The sequence below is a fragment of the Lithobates pipiens genome, unplaced genomic scaffold, assembly GCF_037356315.1.
Source record: "Lithobates pipiens isolate NorthernLeopardFrog02 unplaced genomic scaffold, aLitPip1_a1.2 Scaffold_35, whole genome shotgun sequence".
NCBI lineage: Eukaryota > Metazoa > Chordata > Amphibia > Anura > Ranidae > Lithobates > Lithobates pipiens.
In genome coordinates, this window is record NW_027507811.1 from 4,681,475 (window position 1) to 4,704,874 (window position 23,400).

General features: G+C 48.1%; 3 protein-coding genes across 8 annotated transcripts in view; 2 read left to right on the forward strand and 1 right to left on the reverse strand.

Moving 5' to 3' along the window:
- The window catches only part of LOC143955622 (uncharacterized), a 280,961-nt gene that overhangs the window by 142,708 nt on the left and 114,853 nt on the right, over window positions 1–23,400 (reverse strand). The window lies entirely within an intron of this gene.
- Window positions 13,653–15,833, forward strand: LOC143956053 (uncharacterized). The gene is made up of 4 exons (XM_077466182.1): window positions 13,653–13,841; window positions 13,931–14,020; window positions 14,100–14,306; window positions 14,430–15,833. Exons 3-4 carry the CDS (start codon window positions 14,172–14,174, stop codon window positions 14,631–14,633), a joined length of 339 nt encoding a protein of 112 aa, XP_077322308.1. The 5' UTR covers window positions 13,653–13,841; window positions 13,931–14,020; window positions 14,100–14,171; the 3' UTR covers window positions 14,634–15,833.
- The window catches only part of LOC143956084 (uncharacterized), a 39,925-nt gene continuing 33,448 nt past the window's right edge, over window positions 16,924–23,400 (forward strand). Inside the window, exon 1 of one of the 6 annotated variants that reach the window (XM_077466209.1) lies at window positions 16,924–21,565. In XM_077466209.1, coding sequence (XP_077322335.1) covers window positions 17,830–21,565 — 3,736 coding nt within the window. In that variant the 5' untranslated portion in view covers window positions 16,924–17,829. The remainder of the gene's footprint in view (window positions 21,566–23,400) is intronic. The other 5 variants (XM_077466212.1, XM_077466208.1, XM_077466207.1 and 2 more) reach the window with 5 other exon arrangements.

Below are 23,400 nucleotides of genomic sequence, written 5' to 3' on the forward strand. Positions count from 1 at the left end.
AAACATAATAAATAACCCGATGTTTTTTAGAATATAAAAAATCGCGTTATGTCGAGTAAACAGACACCCAACATGTCACGCTTTAAAACTGCGCACGCTCGTAAAAATGGCAAGAAACTACGATGCTTAACCACTGACGTATAGACGAACAACGCCAGCAGGAACACTCCCTCCCTCCGGGCGGGGCGTCACAGGACGTCTGCCTGCTCTCGCCGCTCTTGCCCGCCCCCTTCGTGACACAGCCCATCGCCGATCGGGGTGAAGAGTCAATGAAAATTGTTTCTTTACCACGTGACCGGCTGTGTCCAAGGACGAGGAGGAGATTGCGGTAAAAAGCTAGTTACCAATCACAGTGTACACCAATACACACTGGTTGCCCCAAAATAAAGAGTACCTGTTACCAGTCCATCTGAATACCCGAGTACCTATCACCAGCCCACCAGAGTACCCAAGTACCTGTCACCACCTCATCAGAGTACCCGAGTACCTATCACCAGCCCACTAGAGTACCCAAGTACCTGTCACCACCTCATCAGAGTACCCGAGTACCTATCTGCAGCCCGCCAGAGTACCTGTCACCACCTCATCAGAGTACCCGAGTACCTGTCACCAGCCCACTAGAGTACCCAAGTACCTGTCACCACCTCATCAGAGTACCCGAGTACCTGTCACCAGCCCACCAGAGTACCCAAGTACCTGTCACCCCCTCATCAGAGTACCCGAGTACCTGTCATCAGCCCATCAGAGTACCCAAGTACCTATCACCAGCCCATCAGAGTACCCAAGTACCTGATACCAGCCCATCAGAGTACCCGAGTACCAGTCACCACCTCATCAGAGTACCCGAGTACCTATCACCAGCCCATCAGAGTACCCATGTACCTATCACTAGTCCATCAGAGTACCCGAGTACCTGTCACCAGCTCATCAGAGTACCCATGTACCTATCACTAGTCCATCAGAGTACCCGAGTACCTATCACCAGCCCATCAGAGTACCCAAGTACCTGATACCAGCCCATCAGAGTACCCGAGTACCAGTCACCACCTCATCAGAGTACCCGAGTACCTATCACCAGCCCATCAGATTACCCGAGTACCTGTCACCAGCTCATCAGATTACCCGAGTGCCTGTCTCAAGCCCAGAGTACCCAAGTACCTATCACCAGCTCATCAGTTTATCCGAGTGCCTCAAGTCCAGAGTATCCAAGTACCTATCACCAGCCCATCAGAGTACCCGAGTACCAGTCACCAGCCCATCAGAGTACCCAAGTACCTATCACCAGCCCATCAGAGTACCCGAGTGCCTGTCTCAAGCCCAGAGTACCCGAGTACCTATCTGCAGCCCATCATTGTACCTGCTTAGGGAGGAGACTTTTTGTTTGATAATCTCAGACTACTGTTTTTCACTCTCTTCTCATTTCTCTTTGTCTTCTATCGCTGCTCTTGTCCTTTTTCTTCCCCCTACGGAGCCGTGTTTACTCTCTCAGTGCAGAGCGGCCCAACGTCACGGTTCCCATGACAGCGGCGGCCGCGCAGCTGGGCGTCCTGCCAATACCCAGCGATGATTATCCACAATGCGCATGCGTGGCGTGCTGTGATTGACTCTGGGCTGCCCTGCCAGGCAATGGGGATGTCTAGTTGTGCTGATTGTGTGACTGGTTGAAGACAGGAAAAATGGACTTTGAGGGCACGTACAAAAGTATTATATTTTAATAGTCTACATTAAAAGATTCACAACAAATTACAAACACAATAACATAATAAAAGATAGGTCGGGCTTGATGTAGTCGCCCTGGAGGATATGATAGATAATACTTCCTGTGTGAGAAATACTCCCACACATATGTATGTTCCTCTCAGGATGGATTCCACGTGTCCTTGACGTAAAAATTCTGCTCTACATGTTTCGCCACCCGAACCGTCACTTCTTCAGGAGTTTGAATATTTCTATTCAAAGAAACATACTTTAATTACAGTACATACTACAGCAAAAAAAAAATGTATACATGTATATGCATCTATGTGGACATTTTCACTTATACAAGAAGTGGATTCAATGAAAACGATACTCACTTGCGCCAGGCGCACCAAGCCACGACACGCCCCCCAATGATCCTCCAGAGCCCCAACATACAGAGAGCGACCATAGATGAGCACATTTGTCAGGATGTGGGGGCATACAAGGTAGCTAAAGGTATAATATATATATATATATATATATACGGTAAATAACCCAGAATGCATTTATTATATATGCATATTTAGCTGGATAACCCTTCCCATTACTTACGTAGCAATGTAGAGCTGATAAACATCCACTAGCACTATGGTGAGACAATATAGGGCTCATAGACACCTGTGTGTTCCCCTATAGCTCCTGAAGAAGCCACGCTTCGGGTCGCAAAACATGTAGAGCAGAATTTCTTATTATAATATATTTATAATATATTTAACATAGGAAAAACAGAGCAGTTGGTGATAACAGTCATACATGTTAACATATAGTCCATAACAAAGGGTCATACATGAGTGCGCCGGAACCATTAAAGTTATAACTGAGTCATATTAAGATAGGAAGAAAGTAGCTCTATAAGCCGGCAGTGACAGAGTCCGGAGAAGAGATTAGGGGAATCTTCTACGTTGTAGGACATAGGACAAGGAAGTCCAGTGGGGATACAGAAAAAAGAGCTCCCTTGGGATGGAGGGATGATTGGTCAGAATTGCCAGAGTTCATTTTCATGGAGGTAAACCCTCCTGGTTTTTCTCGCTCTTGGAGCTCTCCTTGGCTTTTTTGGTTTTGGGAGTTTGCCATATGGAAGTAAGAGGGCTAGAGGGAGATGGACGCTTTGCCGTAATTGCAGTTGAGGTTTGCATCGGCGAAGGGAGATCCATGGAGCTGATACCCAGCTTCAGCAGCAGGTGTACCCCTTCAGGAAAGGAAGAAAATCGGAAAGATTTGTTGTTAACTTTGAGGCCAAAGGGGAAAATCTACCAGTATTTGATATTCTTCTGTTGGAAGGCTGAAAGTAAAGGTTTAAGTGTCCGTCTCCTCTGAATCGTGGAGGGAGAGATATCGGCGAACATTTGAAATGCATGCCCCATAATCTGTAGTTGCTTTGTGGTGTGGGCCCTTTTCATCACCTCTTCTTTAATTCCATAGTAGTGCGGTTTCACCACAATGTCCCTGGGCAGGCCATCAGCACGTAGTGGGCCCAGGGCCCTATGAGCTTGGTCCAGTTCCAATCTGTGAGGGCGAATGTCAGGGATGAGTTCCTTGATGAGGGAGGAAACTGCTTATTGTATGTCAGTAATACTTTCTGGCAGGCCTCTAATCCTGAAGTTTGTGCCTTCGAGACCTATTTTCCAGGTCGTCGATTTTGGCCATAGCAAACGTCAAGTTGATTGTGTAGATCTTGTATGCGATCAGTTTTTTTGGTTCGCCCTGGTAACTGTGGTATCCGCTTTTGGTCTCATTTGTTTCAATACGTGCACCCAGGCTTTGTAATTCATGTTTGATGTCTGAGGTAATGTCTGTCACTTTTTTCCTTGATTTTGATTGGTGGTAGTTCATTTCTATTCTGTTTCCACTGTATGCACTTTATCACATGCCTGACGAAGGGGTCCTGCGTGGCTCCGAAACGTTGCACCTATTCTGTTAGGATGTGATCTTTCTACAATAAAAGTTGTGGACTGCAACTCAAGATCCATGGTGTGCTGGTGAACATGTGGATTTATATAGAGCTGACATCTCAAAACTACGGCCCTCCGGCTGTTGCGGAACTACATGCCCTGTGAGGCATTGTAAAACTTTGACATTCACAGACATGACTAGGCATGATGGGAATTGTAGTTCCTGAACCACTGGAGGGCCATAATTTGGAGACCCCCTGAGGAACCGATCGCCTCCATTTCCCTCCTACAGCCGCTGCTTATCCTCCACTTCTTCACTCCCTCCCACCGCCATTCAGCGGGGGCTGCAGGAGGGAGATGGAGGTGATCAGTTCCTCTAAATGCCACGGCCCCCCATATACAAATGTGTAGACAAATAGGACAGGGGAGCCGCATGGTCCCCCTCAAGCATGGGGCCGGGTCACAGCTGTGCCCCCTATAGTTATGCCTCTGCCCCAATCCCTCTCCTGTTATTCTACAAACAATACATTACAAAAAGACTGTTTATTGGAGTCGGAGTGAATGGACGGTTACTTGGGTGACTGGTGGCCTCTGTACTGTATGGGAAAGAACCAGATAACATCAGTGGCTCCTGCGGGGGGAGCACTACACATCTATAAGGATATACAGTACATACACACACATAGATCCCAACTGTCCCTGATTTCGAGGGGCTGTCCCTGATTTGGAGCAATGTCCCTCTGTCCCTCTTTCCTCCTCATTTGCCCCTCATTTCGGTCTGATCTATATAGTTGTATATAAAATGCACTTTTTAGCGTTCAAAAAGTGTTTTCCGGTGCTAACCCTTTTATCAAAATTCTAAATGGCTGCATTTGTAAGTGTTAAAAGCCAGTATAAAGGAATAGTAGTGGTAAAAAAAATCCCTTGTGGATTTAGTTAACCTTTTTTTTTTTTTTGGTTAATTCTCCTTTAAGAGGGTGTGGCAGGGGGCATGTCCTATGCCTACATACGTTTGGTAGTAGGTGTCCCTTATTCCCATCTCAAAAAGTTGGGAGGTATGCACACACACGGCACAAGGCCGTGTTCACACTATGAGATGTTTCTCTGGGCCGCAGTTCCTCTGATCCCCACAAGGTGGTGATCTCACTTCTACCCAGACAGGAATTCTCTATGGAAGACAGGAAATGATGTCAGCTACAAACAGGAAGCTCCTTGTGAAACGAGGTAGAGGTGACGTGGCTGAAATTGGCAGCAGAGGAGGTAATAAGATCTTATTTTCTATTCTTTAACCCCCCCCCCCCCCCCCGTCATGTTCCGTCCTCTTCCTCCATAGTCACTGTGACGTCTTTTATCTCCAGCAGATGATGATACACACATATATATTATTATTATTATACATGCGGGCAATGAAGTACAGAGGAGTAGGCAAGAGCAATGTCAAACAAGCCGAGGTCAGGTGCAGGTAGAAAACCAGGGAGTCCGAAGGGCAAGCCGAAGTCGTCAGGTAATCAGAGCAGAGATACGGGTACAGGAGCAAGGTCACGGGAAGCTGTTGATCTGGCAGCACCGGGCAATGGGTTCAGCCAAACTAAATAGGCCGGTCGGCGACAAACAGTGTGCGCACCCGGACACCGGTGCCCATAGAAGCACGCGAGCCAGTGCTCACAGGAACACGCCCGCCAGCGCGCACATCAGGGCCAGTCGGCACACGCACACAAGTGCCCACAGAGGCAGGCACACCCGAGCGCACAGGAACACACGCGCCAAAGCGCAGCGGCCAGCCAGTCGTCCAGCCAGGTAACCTCTCTGACAGAAGAGTTTTCAGGGATTGTCTAAAAGTTGAGAGAGTAGGAGATAGTCAGACCCATTGGGATAGGGAGTTCCTGAGAATGGGAGAGGCTCGGGAGAAGTCTTGGAGGTGAGCATGGGAGGAGGTGACAAGAGAGCTAAAGAACAGGAGGTCTTGGGAGGAACGAAGAGAACAATTTGTTTGGTATTGTGAGACAAGGTTAGTGGTGTAGCTGGGGACCGAGTTGTGGATGACTTTGTAAGGCTGGCCATACATTATACAATTTTCTTGTTCAATTTTCTTTAGATTTACCTTCAACTATGTAGTGCAAGGACCTGCCTGGTTGCATACAAATTGAAAGTGTATAGGCTTGACCTCATATTATATGGTTTTGGTAAATTGAACAATGTATAGCCAGCCTTAGTTGTTGTTAGTATTTTGAATTGAACTCAACAGGTGAGTGGAGGCCAGTGGAGGGATTGGCAGAGAGGGGTGGAGGATACTGAATAGAGGCCAGTGGAGGGATTGGCAGAGAGGGGTGGAGGACACTAAATATAGGCCAGTGGAGGGATTGGCAGAGAGGAGTGGAGGCCAGTGGAGGGATTGGCAGAGAGGAGTGGAGGCCAGTGGAGGGATTGGCAGAGAGGAGTGGAGGCCAGTGGAGGGATTGGCAGAGAGGGGTGGAGGGATTGGCAGAGAGGGGTGGAGGACACCCAATGGAGACCAGTGGAGGGATTGGCAGAGAGGGGTGGAGGACACTAAATGGAGGCCAGTGGAGGGATTGACAGAGGGCGTGGAGGACATTGAATGAAAGGCCAGTGGAGGGATTGGGAGAGAGGGGTGAAGGACACTGAATTGAGGCCAGTGGAGGGATTGGCAGAGATGGGTGGAGGATACTGAATGGAAACCAGTAGAGGGACTGGCAGAGAGGTGTGGAGGACAACAATTAGAGATCAGTGGAGGGATTGGTAGAGAGGTGTGGAGGACAACAATTATAGATCAGTGGAGGGATTGTCAGAGAGGGATGGAGGCCAGTGGAGGGATTGGTAGAGAGGGGTGGAGGACACCAAATGGAGGCCAGTGGAGGGATTGGCAGAGAGGGGTGGAGGACACCAAATGGAGGCCAGTGGAGGGATTGGCAGAGAGGGGTGGAGGACACCAAATGGAAGCCAGTGGAGGGATTGGCAGAGAGGTGTGGAGGACACTGAATGGAGGCCAGTGGAGGGATTGGCAGAGAGGGGTGGAGGACACTGAATGGAGGTCAGTGGAGGGATTGGTAGAGAGGGGTGGAGGACACTGAATGGAGGCCAGTGGAGGGATTGGCAGAGAGGGGTGGAGGATACTGAATGGAAACCAGTAGAGGGACTGGCAGAGAGGGGTGGAGGACAACAATTAGAGATCAGTGGAGGGATTGTCAGAGAGGGGTGGAGGACACCAAATGGAGGCCAGTGGAGGGATTGGCAGAGAGGGGTGGAGGACACTGAATGGAGGTCAGTGTAGGGATTGGTAGAGAGGGGTGGAGGACACTGAATGGAGGCCAGTGGAGGGATTGGCAGAGAGGTGTGGAGGACACTGAATGGAGGTCAGTGGAGGGATTGGCAGAGAGGTGTGGAGGACACTGAATGGAGGCCAGTGGAGGGATTGGCAGAGAGGGGTGGAGGAAACTGAATGGAGGCCAGTGGAGGGATTGGCAGAGAAGGGTGGAGGACACTGAATGGAGGCCAGTGAAGGGATTGGCAGAGAGCGGTGGAGGACACTGAATGGAGGTCAGTGGAGGGATTGGCAGAGAGGGGTGGAGGACACCAAATGGAGGCCAGTGGAGGGATTGGCAGAGAGGGGTGGAGGACACTGAATGGAGACCAGTGGAGGGATTGGTAGAGAGGAGTGGAGGACACTGAATGGAGACCAGTGGAGGGATTGGCGGAGAGGAGTGGAGGACACTGAATGGAGGTCAGTGGAGGGATTGGCGGAAAGGAGTGGAGGACACTGAATGGAGGCCAGTGGAGGGATTGGTGGAGAGGAGTGGAGGACACTGAATGGAGGCCAGTGGAGGGTTGGTAGAGAGGGGTGGAGGACACTGAATGGAGACCAGTGGAGGGATTGGTGGAGAGGAGTGGAGGACACTGAATGGAGGCCAGTGGAGGGTTGGTAGAGAGGGGTGGAGGATACTGAATGGAGGTCAGTGGAGGGATTGGCAGAGAGGGGTGGAGGACACTGAATGCAAACCAGTGGAGGGATTGGAAGAAGCTGAGTGGCTGGAAAGGTGGAATCTGGCAGCAGCAATCATGATGGACGGAAGGGGGAGGAGCTTATGTAAAGGTAAGCCAATGAGGAGGGAGTTGCAGTAGTCAAGGCAAGAGATGACCAGGGAGCAAACTAGGAGCTTTATGGTGTCATTGGTTAGGAAGGGGCGTGTTTTGGAGATGTTGCGGAGGTTGAGGTGGCAAGCTTTGGACAGTGATTGGATGTGGGGACCAAAAGGATAGTTCAGAGTCCAGGATTACCCCTGGCATGTGGGGACGGGTAGATAATTGAGAAGTTGATTTTGACAGAGAAATCAGGGGAAGGGGCACGTGGGGGAGGAAATATGAGCTCAGGTTTTGGATAAATTGAGTTTAAAGAAGTGGTGTGACATCCAGGCTGATGTGTTTGTTAGTAAGTTAGTGATGTGTGAGGAGACTGATGGAGTTGAGGGGTAGAGAGATAGATTCGGGTGTAATCAGTGTAGAAATGGTATTGGAAGCCATGGAGGCTATAAGCTGACCCAGGGAGGAGGTGTAGATTGAGAATAGGAGGTCCAAGAACAGATCCTTGGGGGACCCTGATGGAGAAAGGGAGAGGAGGAAGTAAAGTTGTGACGCTGAAGGTGCGGTGGGAAAGGTAGGATGAGAACCAGCGAAGACTACAGTCACTGAGACCAAAGGATTGGCGTTTTTTGAGTAGGAAGGGGTGGTCTACTGTGTCACAGGCAGCAGAGAGGTCCAGAAGTAGGAATACAGAATAGCGTCCATTGGATTTAGCCGTTAGCAGATGATTTGTGACTTTAGGATGAGCAGTTTCTGTGGATGGTTGAGGGTGATATTCAGGTTGAAGGGAATCAAGACGGTTATTCTCAGTGAGATGGTCACTCAGTTGGTTGTAGACCAGACGTTCAGGAAGTTTGGAGGAAAAGGGGAGCAAGGAGATGGGGCGTAGGTTGGTAAGATGGCGGGGTCCAATGAAGGCTTTTTAAGCATAGGGGTGACTAGTGCATGTTTTAGAGAGTACTTGCGAGGGTCCAGGGGGCAGGTGGTTAGGTGGGTATTGAAAAACGTTTAGCAACCCTGTCTGTAGTAGCAGGGTTTAGAAAGGGAACAGTTGATTGTGACAGTGGATATGGAGTGATAAGTGGGGGGGTTATCTGTACAGCGGAGATCTCATCATGAATTGTATCAATCTTATTTTTGAAGTGATTGGCGATCTCCTGGACAGTGGATGAGTTGGTGGATGAAGGTAGTGGAGGACGAAGTAGCGTTGAAGGTAGAGGAGAGCTGATGGGGACGGGATGATAAGTTGTTAAAGAGAGTGATAAAATAGGTCTGCTTGGCAGTGAGGAGACAGGAATTGTATTTTTGGAGGGCAGATTTATATTGGTTTAAGTCTTTCTAAAACTTAGTCCTACATCTCAGGCGCTCAAGAGCACGGCCTTGTTTTTTAAAACTTCTGGTGTCATTTGTTTGCCAAAGTTTTAGGTGTACTGGCATTACTGTGTGTAGTGGGGGGGGGGGGGGCAGTGTCCAGGGTGGGGAAAGGGATCTATTGTAGACGAGAAGTGGTTAGGTTGGGGCGAGTGATATTTTATCATAGAGGTGCTGTCACGGACTTGGAGGGAGGCCGAGATGCTGAGAGGGCTCCCCTTGCGGCCGAGTGCAACACAACCCTGAAGATGACACAGGGATGCAGTGCCCACAGAAGCACTGGTTGCCAGGTAGTAGCAGTTGGTGTCAGGAACTGAGTAGAGCAAGTCTCTGGGGGCAACCGTGCTTGGGATGTCCAAGAAAAGAACAAACGGGAGTCCAGTAGCGGAGTCAAGGCCAGGCCAGGGGTCAAACACAGTAAATCAGTCCAAAGATCGGAGCCACAAGTCCAGAACAGGAAACCGGAGTATTCAGAGTCCGTAAGCCAAGCCGGGATCAGATGCAGGAAGCAGACAAGGGAAGTCGGGTGCAAGCCGGTAGTAGGAGCAGGAGATCAACAGGAGTAGGTCAAACAAGCCGGGTCGGTACACAGGAGATCGGATAGCAGGAATCACGGACACATGTATACAGGAGAAGCTGACGATAATGCAGCACTGTCAGAAGAGTGTTTAAATAGGCAAGGCGCCTGTGTCACGTCGTACGTGCACCGTTGCGCACGTGCGTTCGTACGACTGCGACATTGTTACGTCATGCTTTCCTATCATAATCGCGCACTCGCGTTCGCTCGAACGCAACGCCAGGCGTTCGTTTTAGAAAGCACATTGCACCTCCGTGTGCGCTGACGCGCGTTAACATGGCCATACCTTGCGAAATTGCGCATAGGGATGCGCCTATTTTCCTGACAGGTGGTGATGGTCAGTAGCAGAGAAGAGAATGGTTAAGGTGGGTTAGGCGGCGAAGGTTTCCACAGGTAACTGTTAAGCGATTGGAGGAAGAGATGGTGGAAGACTGGGAGAGAGTGGAAATAATAAGGTGGTGATCAGAGAGAGAAAAAGGATTGTTGGAGAGGTTGCACGGAGTGCATAGGTAGGAGAATACAAAGCCGGGTGTGCAGCCATCAGAGTGAGTAGAAGCGTACATCCATTGTGTATCCATTGTGTATCCATTGCTTCAGGTCAAAGGAGCAGGTTAGACTGAGAAGTTTAGAAGTAGCAGGATTAACAGGGATGTTAAAGTCACTGAGAATGATTTCAGAAGAGAGAAGGTAGGGTAGCCAAGCAGAGAAGCCACCAAGGAATATTTATACGGGTCCAGGAGGCCAATAGATCACAGAACTTCTAAAAGAAACTGGAGAAAATAGACGAATACAATGTGCCTCAAATGAGGAGAGTGACAGAGAGGGAGGTGGGTGTAGTACCTGAAAGATGCTATGTGGGGCTAGAAGGATTCCCACTCCACCTCCCTTCTGTCCACTGGGTCTGGGGGAGTGAGTCCAGAGAAGTCCATCATGGGAGAGGGAAGCAGGAGAAGCAGTGTCGGATTCATGAAGTCAGGTTTCAGTAACAGCAAGTAGTTAGTGATAAAGAGGTCATGGACAGAAGTGAGTTTGTTACAGACAGAGCAGGCGTTCCAAAGGGTGCAAGAGAAGAGGAGGCTGGTTATGGGAAGAAGAAGAATAGTAGCTAAATTGTGTGGATTGCAGCTGTTGCCAGAGGGCATGGGGGGGATGGGAGATTTGGGCACAGTTAAATGATGGAGGTCCAGGGTTTGGGGTTTAATCTCCAGAGGTTAGGAGAAGCAGAAGGGTGGGGGAGGTAATATGGGAGTGCGATTTATATGAAGGGACATGCCTCAGAGTCCTGGAGGTTTTATTGGGTTTAGAATTATCAGGAGTCGGTGATGCAGGAATAGGGAGAGGACAGGAGTGAGGGGGATATATACAGGCTGTGGGGTGGAGAAGAGGGGTGAGGGAAAGAGAGATTAAGGAGAGAGGAGACAACTGTCAGAAGGATTGGTAGAAAGCACATGTTATAGAGAGGAAGGAGAGCTGAGAGGGGAAACAAGGTCACCTGCAGTCTGTTTGGTGTTTTTCAAAGTAGTTTGCTGTGTATTCTCACTTTGTGCAATTACTGAAGTGCAGAGCTGGAGAACGCCCACTAAAATAAAGAACCCACCTATAGAAAGACATGTACCCCCCAGATATATAATGTGGAAATGTAGATGAACCCCTTCAGAGTCAGAACATTCCCCCCACTTACAGGGCTGAAAAGTTTCCTTCATTTAGGAGATGTGTCACTTTTTCCATCAATGACTTTCTCACCTCATTCGTCTATTGTAGAATATCTACATCTATACTAACAATGTCACGCTTACCCCTAACACAGGTGATCGGACGCTATAACTGGCTTCTGTGTTCTTCACCTATAACAGCCCCCTTTGCCATAAGGCAAGCAGGCCTCCTAGTACTCAGTTGCCCCCAGGACTTATACACAATGCTGTGGTGATTGGCCACCATGCCAGGACAGGAACGACCTGAGAACAGCAACCAGGTACTTGCGGTTGGCAGACAGGCAGTGTGGTTCAACGACAGTCCAGGTACAAGGCAGGCAAGGTTCAGAATAGTATGGGTCAAATCCATAGTCAGAGTTCAAAAAGTAGTTGATATCCAAACCGAGGCCTGCAATGAGGGAATCCAAACAGCAGAGCAGGGCAGATAGAGAGCTGCGAGCTTGAGACTGCAGGCTTGGCTGGCTGAAATCAGGATTGGTCTCCACCCAGAGACTGACCACATCAACCACCTTGCAGGTGGGACAGACAAACAGAATGCATCACGGCCAAAACCAGGATAATAGAATGAGGAGCAGGAGCGCAACTATCGGGAACCATAAACCAGACAGAGACAGAAAGTGCAGTTAAAATCACATCTTTGATGTAATAGCAAAAATAACAGAACAGGAGGGTAGTCAAAAACAGAAGCCAGGGTTTGGAAGCCGGAGCGGGTAATCAGACGAGCCGGGATCAGACACCAGAAATCAGCGTTGTCAGAAGCCAAAAATCCAGATCAGAAATCAGAAGAGACGTCAGCCAGGCCAAGTCATAACAGGAAAACAGCGGAGACACGCTGGAGATGTTGACCAGGCGAAGGCGCAGAGAGAATGAGCAAGGAAGTTTGAGGCCCGGTTCACACCGCTGCGGGGGGAGATCCGGATGTGATTCGCACAGCAAATCACATCCGATCTCCGTAGCGATGCAAGTTCAGCCATACAGAAAGTATGGCTGAATTCGCAGCGCTCCCGCAGCAAACTCGCACGGGACCCTTTTTTGGGTCCGCAACAGAATCGGATCGCATGGGGGTTCACACCATGCGATCCGATTCCTGTGCGAGTCGGCAGATCGCACTGCAATATGCGGACGGATCTGGGGGTGTCATTAACATAACATTGACACTCCCAGCCGTCCGCATAGGGCAGTGTGAACTGCCGGCGGGAGGTGTGCGATGCGGGTAAACGCTGCGGATTCGCGGCGTTCCCGCATCGCAGCGGTGTGAACCCGGCCTAAATAGCAAAAAGGGTCTGGCTGTAGGCCGGACTAATGAGACAGGTAATGGTAACCAGGTGAGTGGCTGGCAATTAACTGACAGCTGAGCAGCCTCTGTGCACCGAGACGAGAGGTGCTAGTAATAGCAAAAGCCAAACCCTGACAACAACAAACTCCTGACAAACGGATTATACTACTTTTATTAGTGGCGGGGGATGGGGTGGTTTATTTAGGGGGCATTAGAATATGTATCCTATTATTTTATAAGATTCAAATAAGAAGAAAGAGAGGGAAAAATGCCATTTGTAGTAAATATCCAGAATTTATTTTTCCATAGTGATCCGAGTCTCAGATCTTCATCCTAAAATGTGATCAGTAAAGTCTCCGGAGATCACAGGAATCTGATGTGTCCTGGCAAAGCCCAAAGACAACGTTCATCTTCCAGTTTAGGAGAGGAGGGACGCACCCGGGGGAAATGATTCTGTGTACAGAATCCTCACACAGCTCCCCCCACAGCTCCTCCTCCCAATGTCCCTCCAATCAGAGTTAGAGAATCCTATGACATCACACTGACCTCACAGCTCCTCCTCCTAATATCCCTCTATCCAACTCTTTTTCCTGATGCTCTTAGGATGTGGGCCGGCCCCTGACCTCCTCACTTTCAAAGTAGGGCTGTTGGACCTCCATTGTATGTAATATCAGAAACCTCAACATGAAGTGGGGTTTAAATAAAGAGACCTGACCAGTGAGGTGAGGAGGATTCTGGGAATGTCATTTGATTTTACTATTTGTCTTCAGATCTAGAGTTTTCCTCCTGTGAAGTCTGGAGATCACATGACCATCACATTGCCTCCACCTCCCTCCCTGATAGAATAGAGAAATACAAAGAAGATTCTAGAAGTCACCAGAGAGATCATCGAGCTGCTGACAGGAGAGGAGAGCGGAGCCGGGAAGGACGTCATGATGGACAATCAGCCGCCCCTCACATCACCGGGTAAGAGGAGACTTTATTGTAAAGGAGAGAGCAGTACGGAGGCTCCACCCATCCCCCATCATCTGATAAACACATAGAAACAATGTATTCAGTCAGTGTGTGTGTTTCCTACAGATGGATCCAGTAATGGGAACCCACCAGAGAGATGTCCCCGTCCTCTGTATTCCCGGGATTCCACACAGGAAGGTCACACCATCCCCCACCATCATCAGGTAGATGAGGAACAATCACTGATAGTATCATTAGGATCTGTACATTATCTGCATTGTTACCATTGATGTCATTTTTATTATATATTCAGAGTGGAAACCTGAGAGATTATAAAGTTGAGGTTAAAGAAGAGATAAAAGAGGAGGATTCGGGAGGTCACACCATCCCCCACCATCATCAGGTAGGTGATTGGCAATTATTGGAAGTTCTGATTTATACACAGCATGATTGTTACAATGAATGTTTTATTATATATTCAGAGTGGAAACCTCGGGGATAATATTAATGTTGTAAAAGAAGAGTATAAAGAGGAGGATGAGGAGTATGGAGTGATGGAGGAGTTTTCAGAAGGACACAAGGATATGATGGAGCCACCAAATACCAGGAACCCACCAGAGAGATGTCCCCGTCCTCTGTATTCCCGGGATTCCACACAGGAAGATCACACCATCCCTCCATATTGCAAGGTTGGTGGGACGGAGATTATAAGACACAGACTCATCGAGATGATGTGTGGATTTTCTATGTGATGTCACAATAATAAATCTTCTATCTTACAGATGATATTCTCTCTCATTTTCTTGGTTTAGAGTGGAGATCCAATGGATATAGAATTTGAGGTGAAATCAGAAGAAGAAGAGAGGTATGTGAGGGATGATCAGCAGTCTATGGAGGAGGATGGAATAACGGGGACATTTATAGAGGAGGACACTCCTACAGAGATCAGCACAGGTGGGTCATTAACACTAAATCCATTCCTCCACCCATACTGCTCACTGATTGGTCCAGAGTAGGGCGGGGGCTGGGTGATATCAGCCTGTAATCCCCTGGTCACTTTCCTGAGCTGTGTTCCCCGTCCTGTATTCCTGGATTTCTCTCCGATAATCTTCCTTCTCTGTGCTGCCGACACAATTTATGTATCTAGATTCTGGGGATCAGCAAAATGTTCATTTTCACCATAGACATTGCTCAGCCTAGGCACCTGGGGTATGTACCTTGGGTCTTCTGCCCCATGCCCGGGTCTAGTAAGACCTCTGACAGAACAATCCCCCCGGGGTTACTTGCTCTGTTATTTGCTGGCTGTGCCGGGTGGAGGGATATGTCTGTATAGTCTCAGACCCAAGTCACTGAGTGCAGTCTCAGGAGATGGGAGGAGCGGTGTGGGACCTCTGCAACTTGTCTCATGTAATCATTTCCTCTTCCACTGATTACTGAATACCAATATTATGAGTCCTCCTGACCATTACATTGTATACAGTACTATTGCATGGTAGATACATCTGTTGTACATTACATACTCCTGACCCCTGCACAATTTGCTCTATGATGTACATTACATACTACTGACTCCTGCACTGTATACTTTATTTTGTACATTACATACTTCCATAGGCATGCGCAGGGGGTACTTAAGGAACTCGGTCAAGTAATTGCCAGATCATTGTTCCTAATTTTTACTGACAGTCTACTGACTGGAATGGTACCAGCTGATTGTAGAGAAGCCAATGTAGCACCAATATTTCAAAAAGGGCCCAAAATACATTCCTGGGAATTACAGACCAGTTAGCCTAACATCAATAGTATGTAAACTCTTGGAGGGGCTGATAAGGGACTATATACAAGATTTTAGTAATGAGAACGGTATCATTAGCAGTAATCAGAATGGATTCATGAAGAATCGTTCTTGCCAAACCAATCTACTAAACTTCTGTGAGGAGGTGAGTTGTCATCTAGATAAAGGAAGGCCCATAGACATGGTGTATCTAGATAAAGGAAGGCCCGTAGACGTGGTGTATCTAGATAAAGGAAGGCCCGTAGATGTGGTGTATCTAGATAAAGGAAGGCCTGTAGACATGGTGTATCTAGATAAAGGAAGGTCCGTAGATGTGGTGTATCTAGATAAAGGAAGGCCCATAGACGTGGTGTATCTAGATAAAGGAAGGCCTGTAGACATGGTGTATCTAGATAAAGGAAGGCCTGTAGACATGGTGTATCTAGATAAAGGAAGGCCCATAGACGTGGTGTATCTAGATAAAGGAAGGCCCATAGACGTGGTGTATCTAGATAAAGGAAGGTCCGTAGATGTGGTGTATCTAGATAAAGGAAGGCCCGTAGACGTGGTGTATCTAGATAAAGGAAGGCCCGTAGACGTGGTGTATCTAGATAAAGGAAGGCCCGTAGACGTGGTGTATCTAGATAAAGGAAAGCCCGTAGACGTGGTGTATCTAGATAAAGGAAGGCCCGTAGACGTGGTGTATCTAGATAAAGGAAGGCCCGTAGACGTGGTGTATCTAGATAAAGGAAGGCCCGTAGACGTGGTGTATCTAGATAAAGGAAGGCCCGTAGACGTGGTGTATCTAGATAAAGGAAGGCCCGTAGACGTGGTGTATCTGGAAAAAGGAAGGCCCGTAGATGTGGTGTATCTAGATAAAGGAAGGCCCGTAGATGTGGTGTATCTAGATAAAGGAAGGCCCGTAGACGTGGTGTATCTAGATAAAGGAAGGCCCGTAGACGTGGTGTATCTAGATAAAGGAAGGCCCGTAGACGTGGTGTATCTGGATAAAGGAAGGCCCGTAGATGTGGTGTATCTAGATAAAGGAAGGCCCGTAGACGAGATGTGGTGTATCTAGATAAAGGAAGGTTCAGAGTTCAGATGGTGGTGATAAATGGGGAGTACTCGGAATGGTCGGGGTGGGTAGTGGGGTCCCCCAGGGTTCTGAGCTGTGACCAATCCTATTTAATGTGTCCATAGATGACCTGGAGGATGGGGATGGGGGAAACAGTCCATTCTCTGTATTTGCGGACGATACGAAGCTAAGCAGGGCAATAACTTCTCCGCAGGATGTGGAAACCTTGCAAAACGATCTGAACAAATGAATGGTGGGAGGGGCAACTACATGACAAATGAGGTTCAATGTAGAAAAATGTAAAATAATGTATTTGGGGGGCAAAAATCTGAATGCAATTTATAGACTGGGGGGAGGGGAACCTCTGGGGGGATGTAGGATGGAGAAGGACCTGGGGGGAGGGGAACCTCTGGGGGGATGTAGGATGGAGAAGGACCTGGGGGGAGGGGAACCTCTGGGGGGATCTAGGATGGAGAAGGACCTGGGGGTCCTAGTAAATGATGGGCTCAGCAATGCCAAGCTGCTGCTAACAAAGCAAACAGAATATTGGCATTAAAAAGGGATCAACTCCAGGGATAAAAGGATAATTTTCCCCTCTACAAGACTCTGGTCCGGCCGCACCTGGAGTATACTGTCCAGTTCTGGGCACCAGTCCTCAGGAAGGATGTACTGGAAATGGAGCGACTACAAAGAAGGGCAACAAAGCTAATAAAGGGTCTGGAGGATATTAGTTATGAGGAAAGGTTGTGAGCTCTGAACTTATTCTCTCTGGAGAAGAGACGCCTGAGAGGGGATATGATTTCATTATATAAATACCGGACTGGTGACCCCACAATATACAAATACCGGACTGGTGACCCCACAATATACAAATACCGGACTGGTGACCCCACAATATATAAATACCGGACTGGTGACCCCACAATATACAAATACCGGACTGGTGACCCCACAATATATAAATACCGGACTGGTGACCCCACAATATATAAATACCGGACTGGTGACCCCACAATAGGGAGAAAACTTTTTCGCAAAAGGGAGTTTAACAAGACTCGTGGCCACTCATTAAAATTAGAAGAAAACAAACTATGTAGAGGGTTCTTTACTGTAAAAGCGGCAAGGATGTGGAATTCCCTTCCACAGGCGGTGGTCTAAGCGGAGGGCATCGATAGTTTCAAGAAACTATTAGATAATCACCTGAATGACCACAACATACTGACATATAATCACACACAAAGGTTGGACTTGATGGACTTGTGTCTTTTTTCAACCTCACCTACTATGTAACTGGTTTAGGGGAACCAATCAGCTCCTGTCTAGTAATAATCTTTGTATTTCTATTTTAGTAGATGGACGGGAGATGAGGAAAACCTCAGAGGATTGTCTCACTTTGTCTCCAGACTGTAAAGTAGAAGATGAGGACATCACACAGTATAGTCCAGGAGAAAACCCGACTACCTCAAATGTCCATCCGGCACCACACAGTGTAGATGGACCATCGTATTCCTCTTATCCTGAGGAACCTCAGACTGTGCGGGACGGTGCCGGACCATCGTATTCCTCTTATCCCGAGGAACCTCAGACTGTGCGGGACGGTGCCGGACCATCGTATTCCTCTTATCCTGAGGAACCTCAGACTGTGCGGGACGGTGCCGGACCATCGTATTCCTCTTATCCCGAGGAACCTCAGACTGTGCGGGACGGTGCCGGACCATCGTATTCCTCTTATCCTGAGGAACCTCAGACTGTGCGGGACGGTGCCGGACCATCGTATTCCTCTTATCCCGAGGAACCTCAGACTGTGCGGGACGTTGCCGGACCATCGTATTCCTCTTATCCCGAGGAACCTCAGACTGTGCGGGACGTTGCCGGACCATCGTATTCCTCTTATCCTGAGGAACCTCAGACTGTGCGGGACGGTGCCGGACCATCGTATTCCTCTTATCCCGAGGAACCTCAGACTGTGCGGGACGGTGCCGGACCGTCGTATTCCTCTTATCCCGAGGAACCTCAGACTGTGCGGGACGGTGCCGGACCGTCGTATTCCTCTTATCCTGAGGAACCTCAGACTGTGCGGGACGGTGCCGGACCGTCGTATTTCTCTTATCCTGAGGAACCTCAGACTGTGCGGGACGGTGCCGGACCGTCGTATTCCTCTTATCCCGAGGAACCTCAGACTGTGCGGGACGGTGCCGGACCATCGAATTCCTCTTATCCTGAGGAACCTCAGACTGTGCGGGACGGTGCCGGACCATCGTATTCCTCTTATCCCGAGGAACCTCAGACTGTGCGGGACGGTGCCGGACCATCGTATTCCTCTTATCCCGAGGAACCTCAGACTGTGCGGGACAGTGCCGGACCATCGTATTCCTCTTATCCCGAGGAACCTCAGACTGTGCGGGACGGTGCCGGACCATCGTATTCCTCTTATCCCGAGGAACCTCAGACTGTGCGGGACGGTGCCGTCCTTCCAACAGATAAGAAGTTTTCCTGTCCTGAGTGCGGAAAGTGTTTCCATTATAAATACAAACTTAATAGGCATATAAGATTTCACACGGGGGAGAAGCCATATTCCTGTCCTGAATGCGTGAAATGTTTTTCAGACAAGTCCAGTCTTTACAGACATAAGACAGTGCACATGGCAGTGAACCCGTTTTCCTGTTCTATGTGTGGGAAATGTTTTTCAGATAAGTCCACTCTTTCCATGCATCAGAGATTGCACACTGGGGAGAAGCCATATTCCTGCCCTGAGTGCGGGAAATGTTTTTTACGGAAGTCCACTCTTTCCACACATCAGAGATGTCACACGGGTGAGAAACCATATTTCTGTCCTGAGTGCGGGAAATGTTTTTCACAGACGTCCACTCTTTCCAAACATCAGAGACTACACACGGGGGAGAAGCCATATTCCTGTACTGAGTGCGGGAAATGTTTTTCAATGAAGGCCAGTCTTTCCTATCATCAGAGATTGCACACGGGGGAGAGACCATATTCCTGTTCTGAGTGCGGGAAATGTTTTTCAGAGAAGTCCAGTCTGTCCTATCATCAGAGATTACATACGGGGGAGAGACCGTTTTCCTGTTCTGAGTGCGGGAAATGTTTTTTACAGAAGTCTGCTCTTTCCATACATCAGAGATTGCACACAGGGGATAAGCCGTATTCCTGTACTGAGTGCGGGAAATGTTTTTCATTGAAGTCCATTCTTTCCAAACATCAGAGATTGCACATGGGGGAGAAGCCGTATTCCTGTCCTGAGTGTGGGAAATCTTTTTCAGTGAAGTCCACCTTTTACAAACATCAGAGATCTCACACAGGGGAGAAGCCGTATTCCTGTCCTGAGTGCGGGAAATGTTTTTCACAGAAGTCCATTCTTTCCAAACATCAGAAATTGCACACGGGGGAGAAGCCTTATTCCTCTCCTGAGTGCGGGAAATGTTTTACAGTGAAGTCCAGTCTTACTACACATCAGAGATCTCACACAGGTGTGAAGCCATATTCCTGTCCTGAGTGCGGGGATTGTTTTACACTGAAGTGCAATCTTCAAAGACATCAGAGATTGCACACAAAAGAGAAGCCATATTCCTGTCTTGAGTGCGGGAAATCTTTTTCAGTGAAGTCCACCTTTTACAAACATCAGAGATCTCACACGGGGGAGAAGCCGTATTCCTGTCCTGAGTGTGGGAAATGTTTTTCAATAAAGTCCAGTCTTTACACGCATCTGAGATCTCACACAGGTGAGAAGCCACTTCCCTGTCCTGAGTGCGGGAAATGTTTTTCACAGAAATCCCACCTTTACACACATCAGAGATTGCACACAGGGGAGAAGCCATATTCCTGTCTTGAGTGTGGGAAATGTTTTTCAGAGAAGGCCACCCTTTACAAACATCAGAGATCTCACACAGGGGAGAAGCCGTATTCCTGTCCTGAGTGCGGGAAATGTTTTTCACAGAAGTCCCATCTTTCCCATCATCAGAAATTGCACACGGGGGAGAAGCCTTATTCCTGTCCTGAGTGTGGGAAATGTTTTACAGTGAAGTCTGGTCTTACTACACATCAGAGATCTCACACGGGGGAGAAGCCATATTCCTGTCCTGAGTGCGGGGATTGTTTTTCACTGAAGTGCAATCTTCAAAGACATCAGAAATTGCACACGGGGGAGAAGCCATATTCCTGTCCTGAGTGCGGGAAATGTTTTTCACAGAAGTCCCATCTTTCCCATCATCAGAAAATGCACACGGGGGAGAAGCCGTATTCCTGTCCTGAGTGCGGGAAATGTTTTTCACAGAAGTCCCATCTTTCCCATCATCAGAAATTGCACACGGGGGAGAAGCCGTATTCCTGTCCTGAGTGTGGGAAATGTTTTTCACAGAAGTCCCATCTTTCCCTTCATCAGAAAATGCACACGGGGGAGAAGCCGTATTCCTGTCCTGAGTGCGGGAAATGTTTTTCACAGAAGTCCCATCTTTCACTTCATCAGAAATTGCACACGGGGGAGAAGCCACATTCCTGTCCTGAGTGTGGGAAATGTTTTTCACAGAAGTCCCATCTTTCCCTGCATCAGAAATTGCACACGGGGGAGAAGCCGTATTCCTGTCCTGAGTGTGGGAAATGTTTTTCACAGAAGTCCCATCTTTCCAATCATCAGAAATTGCACATGGGAGAGAAGCTGTATTCCTGTCCTGAGTGCGGGAAAGGTTTTTCACAGAAGTCCACCCTTTCCCATCATCAGAAATTGCACATGGGGGAAAAGCCATATTCCTGTCCTGAGTGCGGTAAATGTTTTTCACAGAAGTCCAATCTTACTGCACATCAGAGATCTCACACGGGGGAGAAGCCGTATTCCTGTCCTGAGTGTGGAAAATGTTTTTCACAGAAGTCAAATCTTTCCCTTCATCAGAAATTGCACACGGGGGAGAAGCCGCATTCCTGTCCTGAGTGCGGGAAATGTTTTTCAGAGAAGTCTGCTCTTTCCACACATCAGAGATTGCACACGGGGGAGAAACCATATTGCTGTTTTGAGTGCGGGAAATGTTTTTCAGACAGGTCCTCTCATAAAAGACATCAGAGATTTCACTCGGGTCAGAAGCCGTATTCCTGTCCTGAGTGCGGGAAATGTTTTTCACAGAAGTACCATCTTTCCAAACACCAGAGATTGCACTCAAAAGAGAAGCCATATTGCTGTCCTGAGTGAGGAAATTGCTCCTCACTGAAGTCCTGTCTTCCTGTACATCAGGGGGTCCCACACAACCCTGGAGGTGTATTAGTGAGTGCGGGAAATGTCTTGTATATGAATGTTGCTGGACATGTGGGGAAGAAGCACCCCCTGATATACACCTCAGATATACTTCATGGCTGATCTTCATCATGGAAGAAACAGTCGATAAGGAGATCAGAGATCACCAAAGACATGGATGAAGTGTTGTACCGTGTCGGCCATTGATAGCAGGAGAAAAATAAAAATGGAGTCCTTACCTCTCATTGGCTGAGTACATTTTGTGGTGTAAACTCTTCCAAGAGGTCTGTTTTCTCAAGTTGTCCTTCGGGACGAAACACGTTAACCCCACCACTTAAAAGGTGGTCCTTTAGGCCTTTTAAAATAAAAATGGAGTCCTTACCTCTCATTGGCTGAGTACATTTTGTGGGGGAAGATTTCACAAACACTTACAGGTCTGTTTCTATAAAACCTTTTGTAGAATGAAGGTGTAAAGGAAATGTGTGAGTTGTGTATAGAATTGTATTGTATTTTGTATGTATTGCACACGGCACTAATAATGTTTTCATGACATGTTTTGCATTCTTTCCAGTCCTGATTAGAATTATCCTGCCTATGTTACGCCCCTTGTATTAGAATTATCCTGCCTATGTTACGCCCCTTGTATTAGAATTAGCCTGCCTATGTTACGCCCCTTGTATTAGAATTATCCTGCCTATGTTACGCCCCTTGTATTAGAATTATCCTGCCTATGTTACGCCCCTTGTATTAGAATTAGCCTGCCTATGTTACGCCCCTTGTATTAGAATTAGCCTGCCTATGTTACGCCCCTTGTATTAGAATTAGCCTGCCTATGTTACGCCCCTTGTATTAGAATTAGCCTGCCTATGTTACGCCCCTTGTATTAGAATTAGCCTGCCTATGTTACGCCCCCTTGTATTAGAATTATCCTGCCTATGTTACGCCCCTTGTATTAGAATTAGCCTGCCTATGTTACGCCCCTTGTTACCATAAAAGTACAATTGTAATATTAATGTGACAGCTACGTAATCATGTGTATAAAAACCTTCAATTGCGTCGTAATAAAACAGAAGAGTTATTTGGGAAGATTCGGAGCGTATCTTTTGTGTCTGCAACTCCAGTGGTCCTTGAACCGGAGCTCTACATGAGGTCTCCTTCTACACGTCAGGCTCGGCCACAGGTACGTGACCCACCTAGAGTCCTTATAAGGTACTCAGATGCCTCCTGATAATGACCAGGATTCATTGCAGGACACCTGGGTTACCATACACTCTGTCCAGACACTTACCCTATCTCCCGCACCCTACTCCATGAGTACCCCACAGGGGAGTACCCTCACTATGGTGGAGACCAGGAGAATAAGAGCCAATTCTAAGTCACCCCCCCCCCCCCCCCCGTATATCGAAAAAGATAAATATCACGTCAGCTGAAGAAATAGAGGGGGGTAACCGGTAACAAATCGGATACCTCAGAGTCTATCTCATATACCTCCACCTGTCCGGGATTCACCCCGACAGTCCGGGTTTGGAATCATCGTCTGGGTTTCAGACTGTCTGAAACCCGGACACATTATTCCGACTGGACTACGGCTTCCCAGCAGGGTTGCTGGCTGCAGTTGTCTATACTGCAAGTGTCTCACACACAGCCCAAAGCCAGCACTAACACCCCCCTCCCCCCCCACATACAGATAGGAGAGGA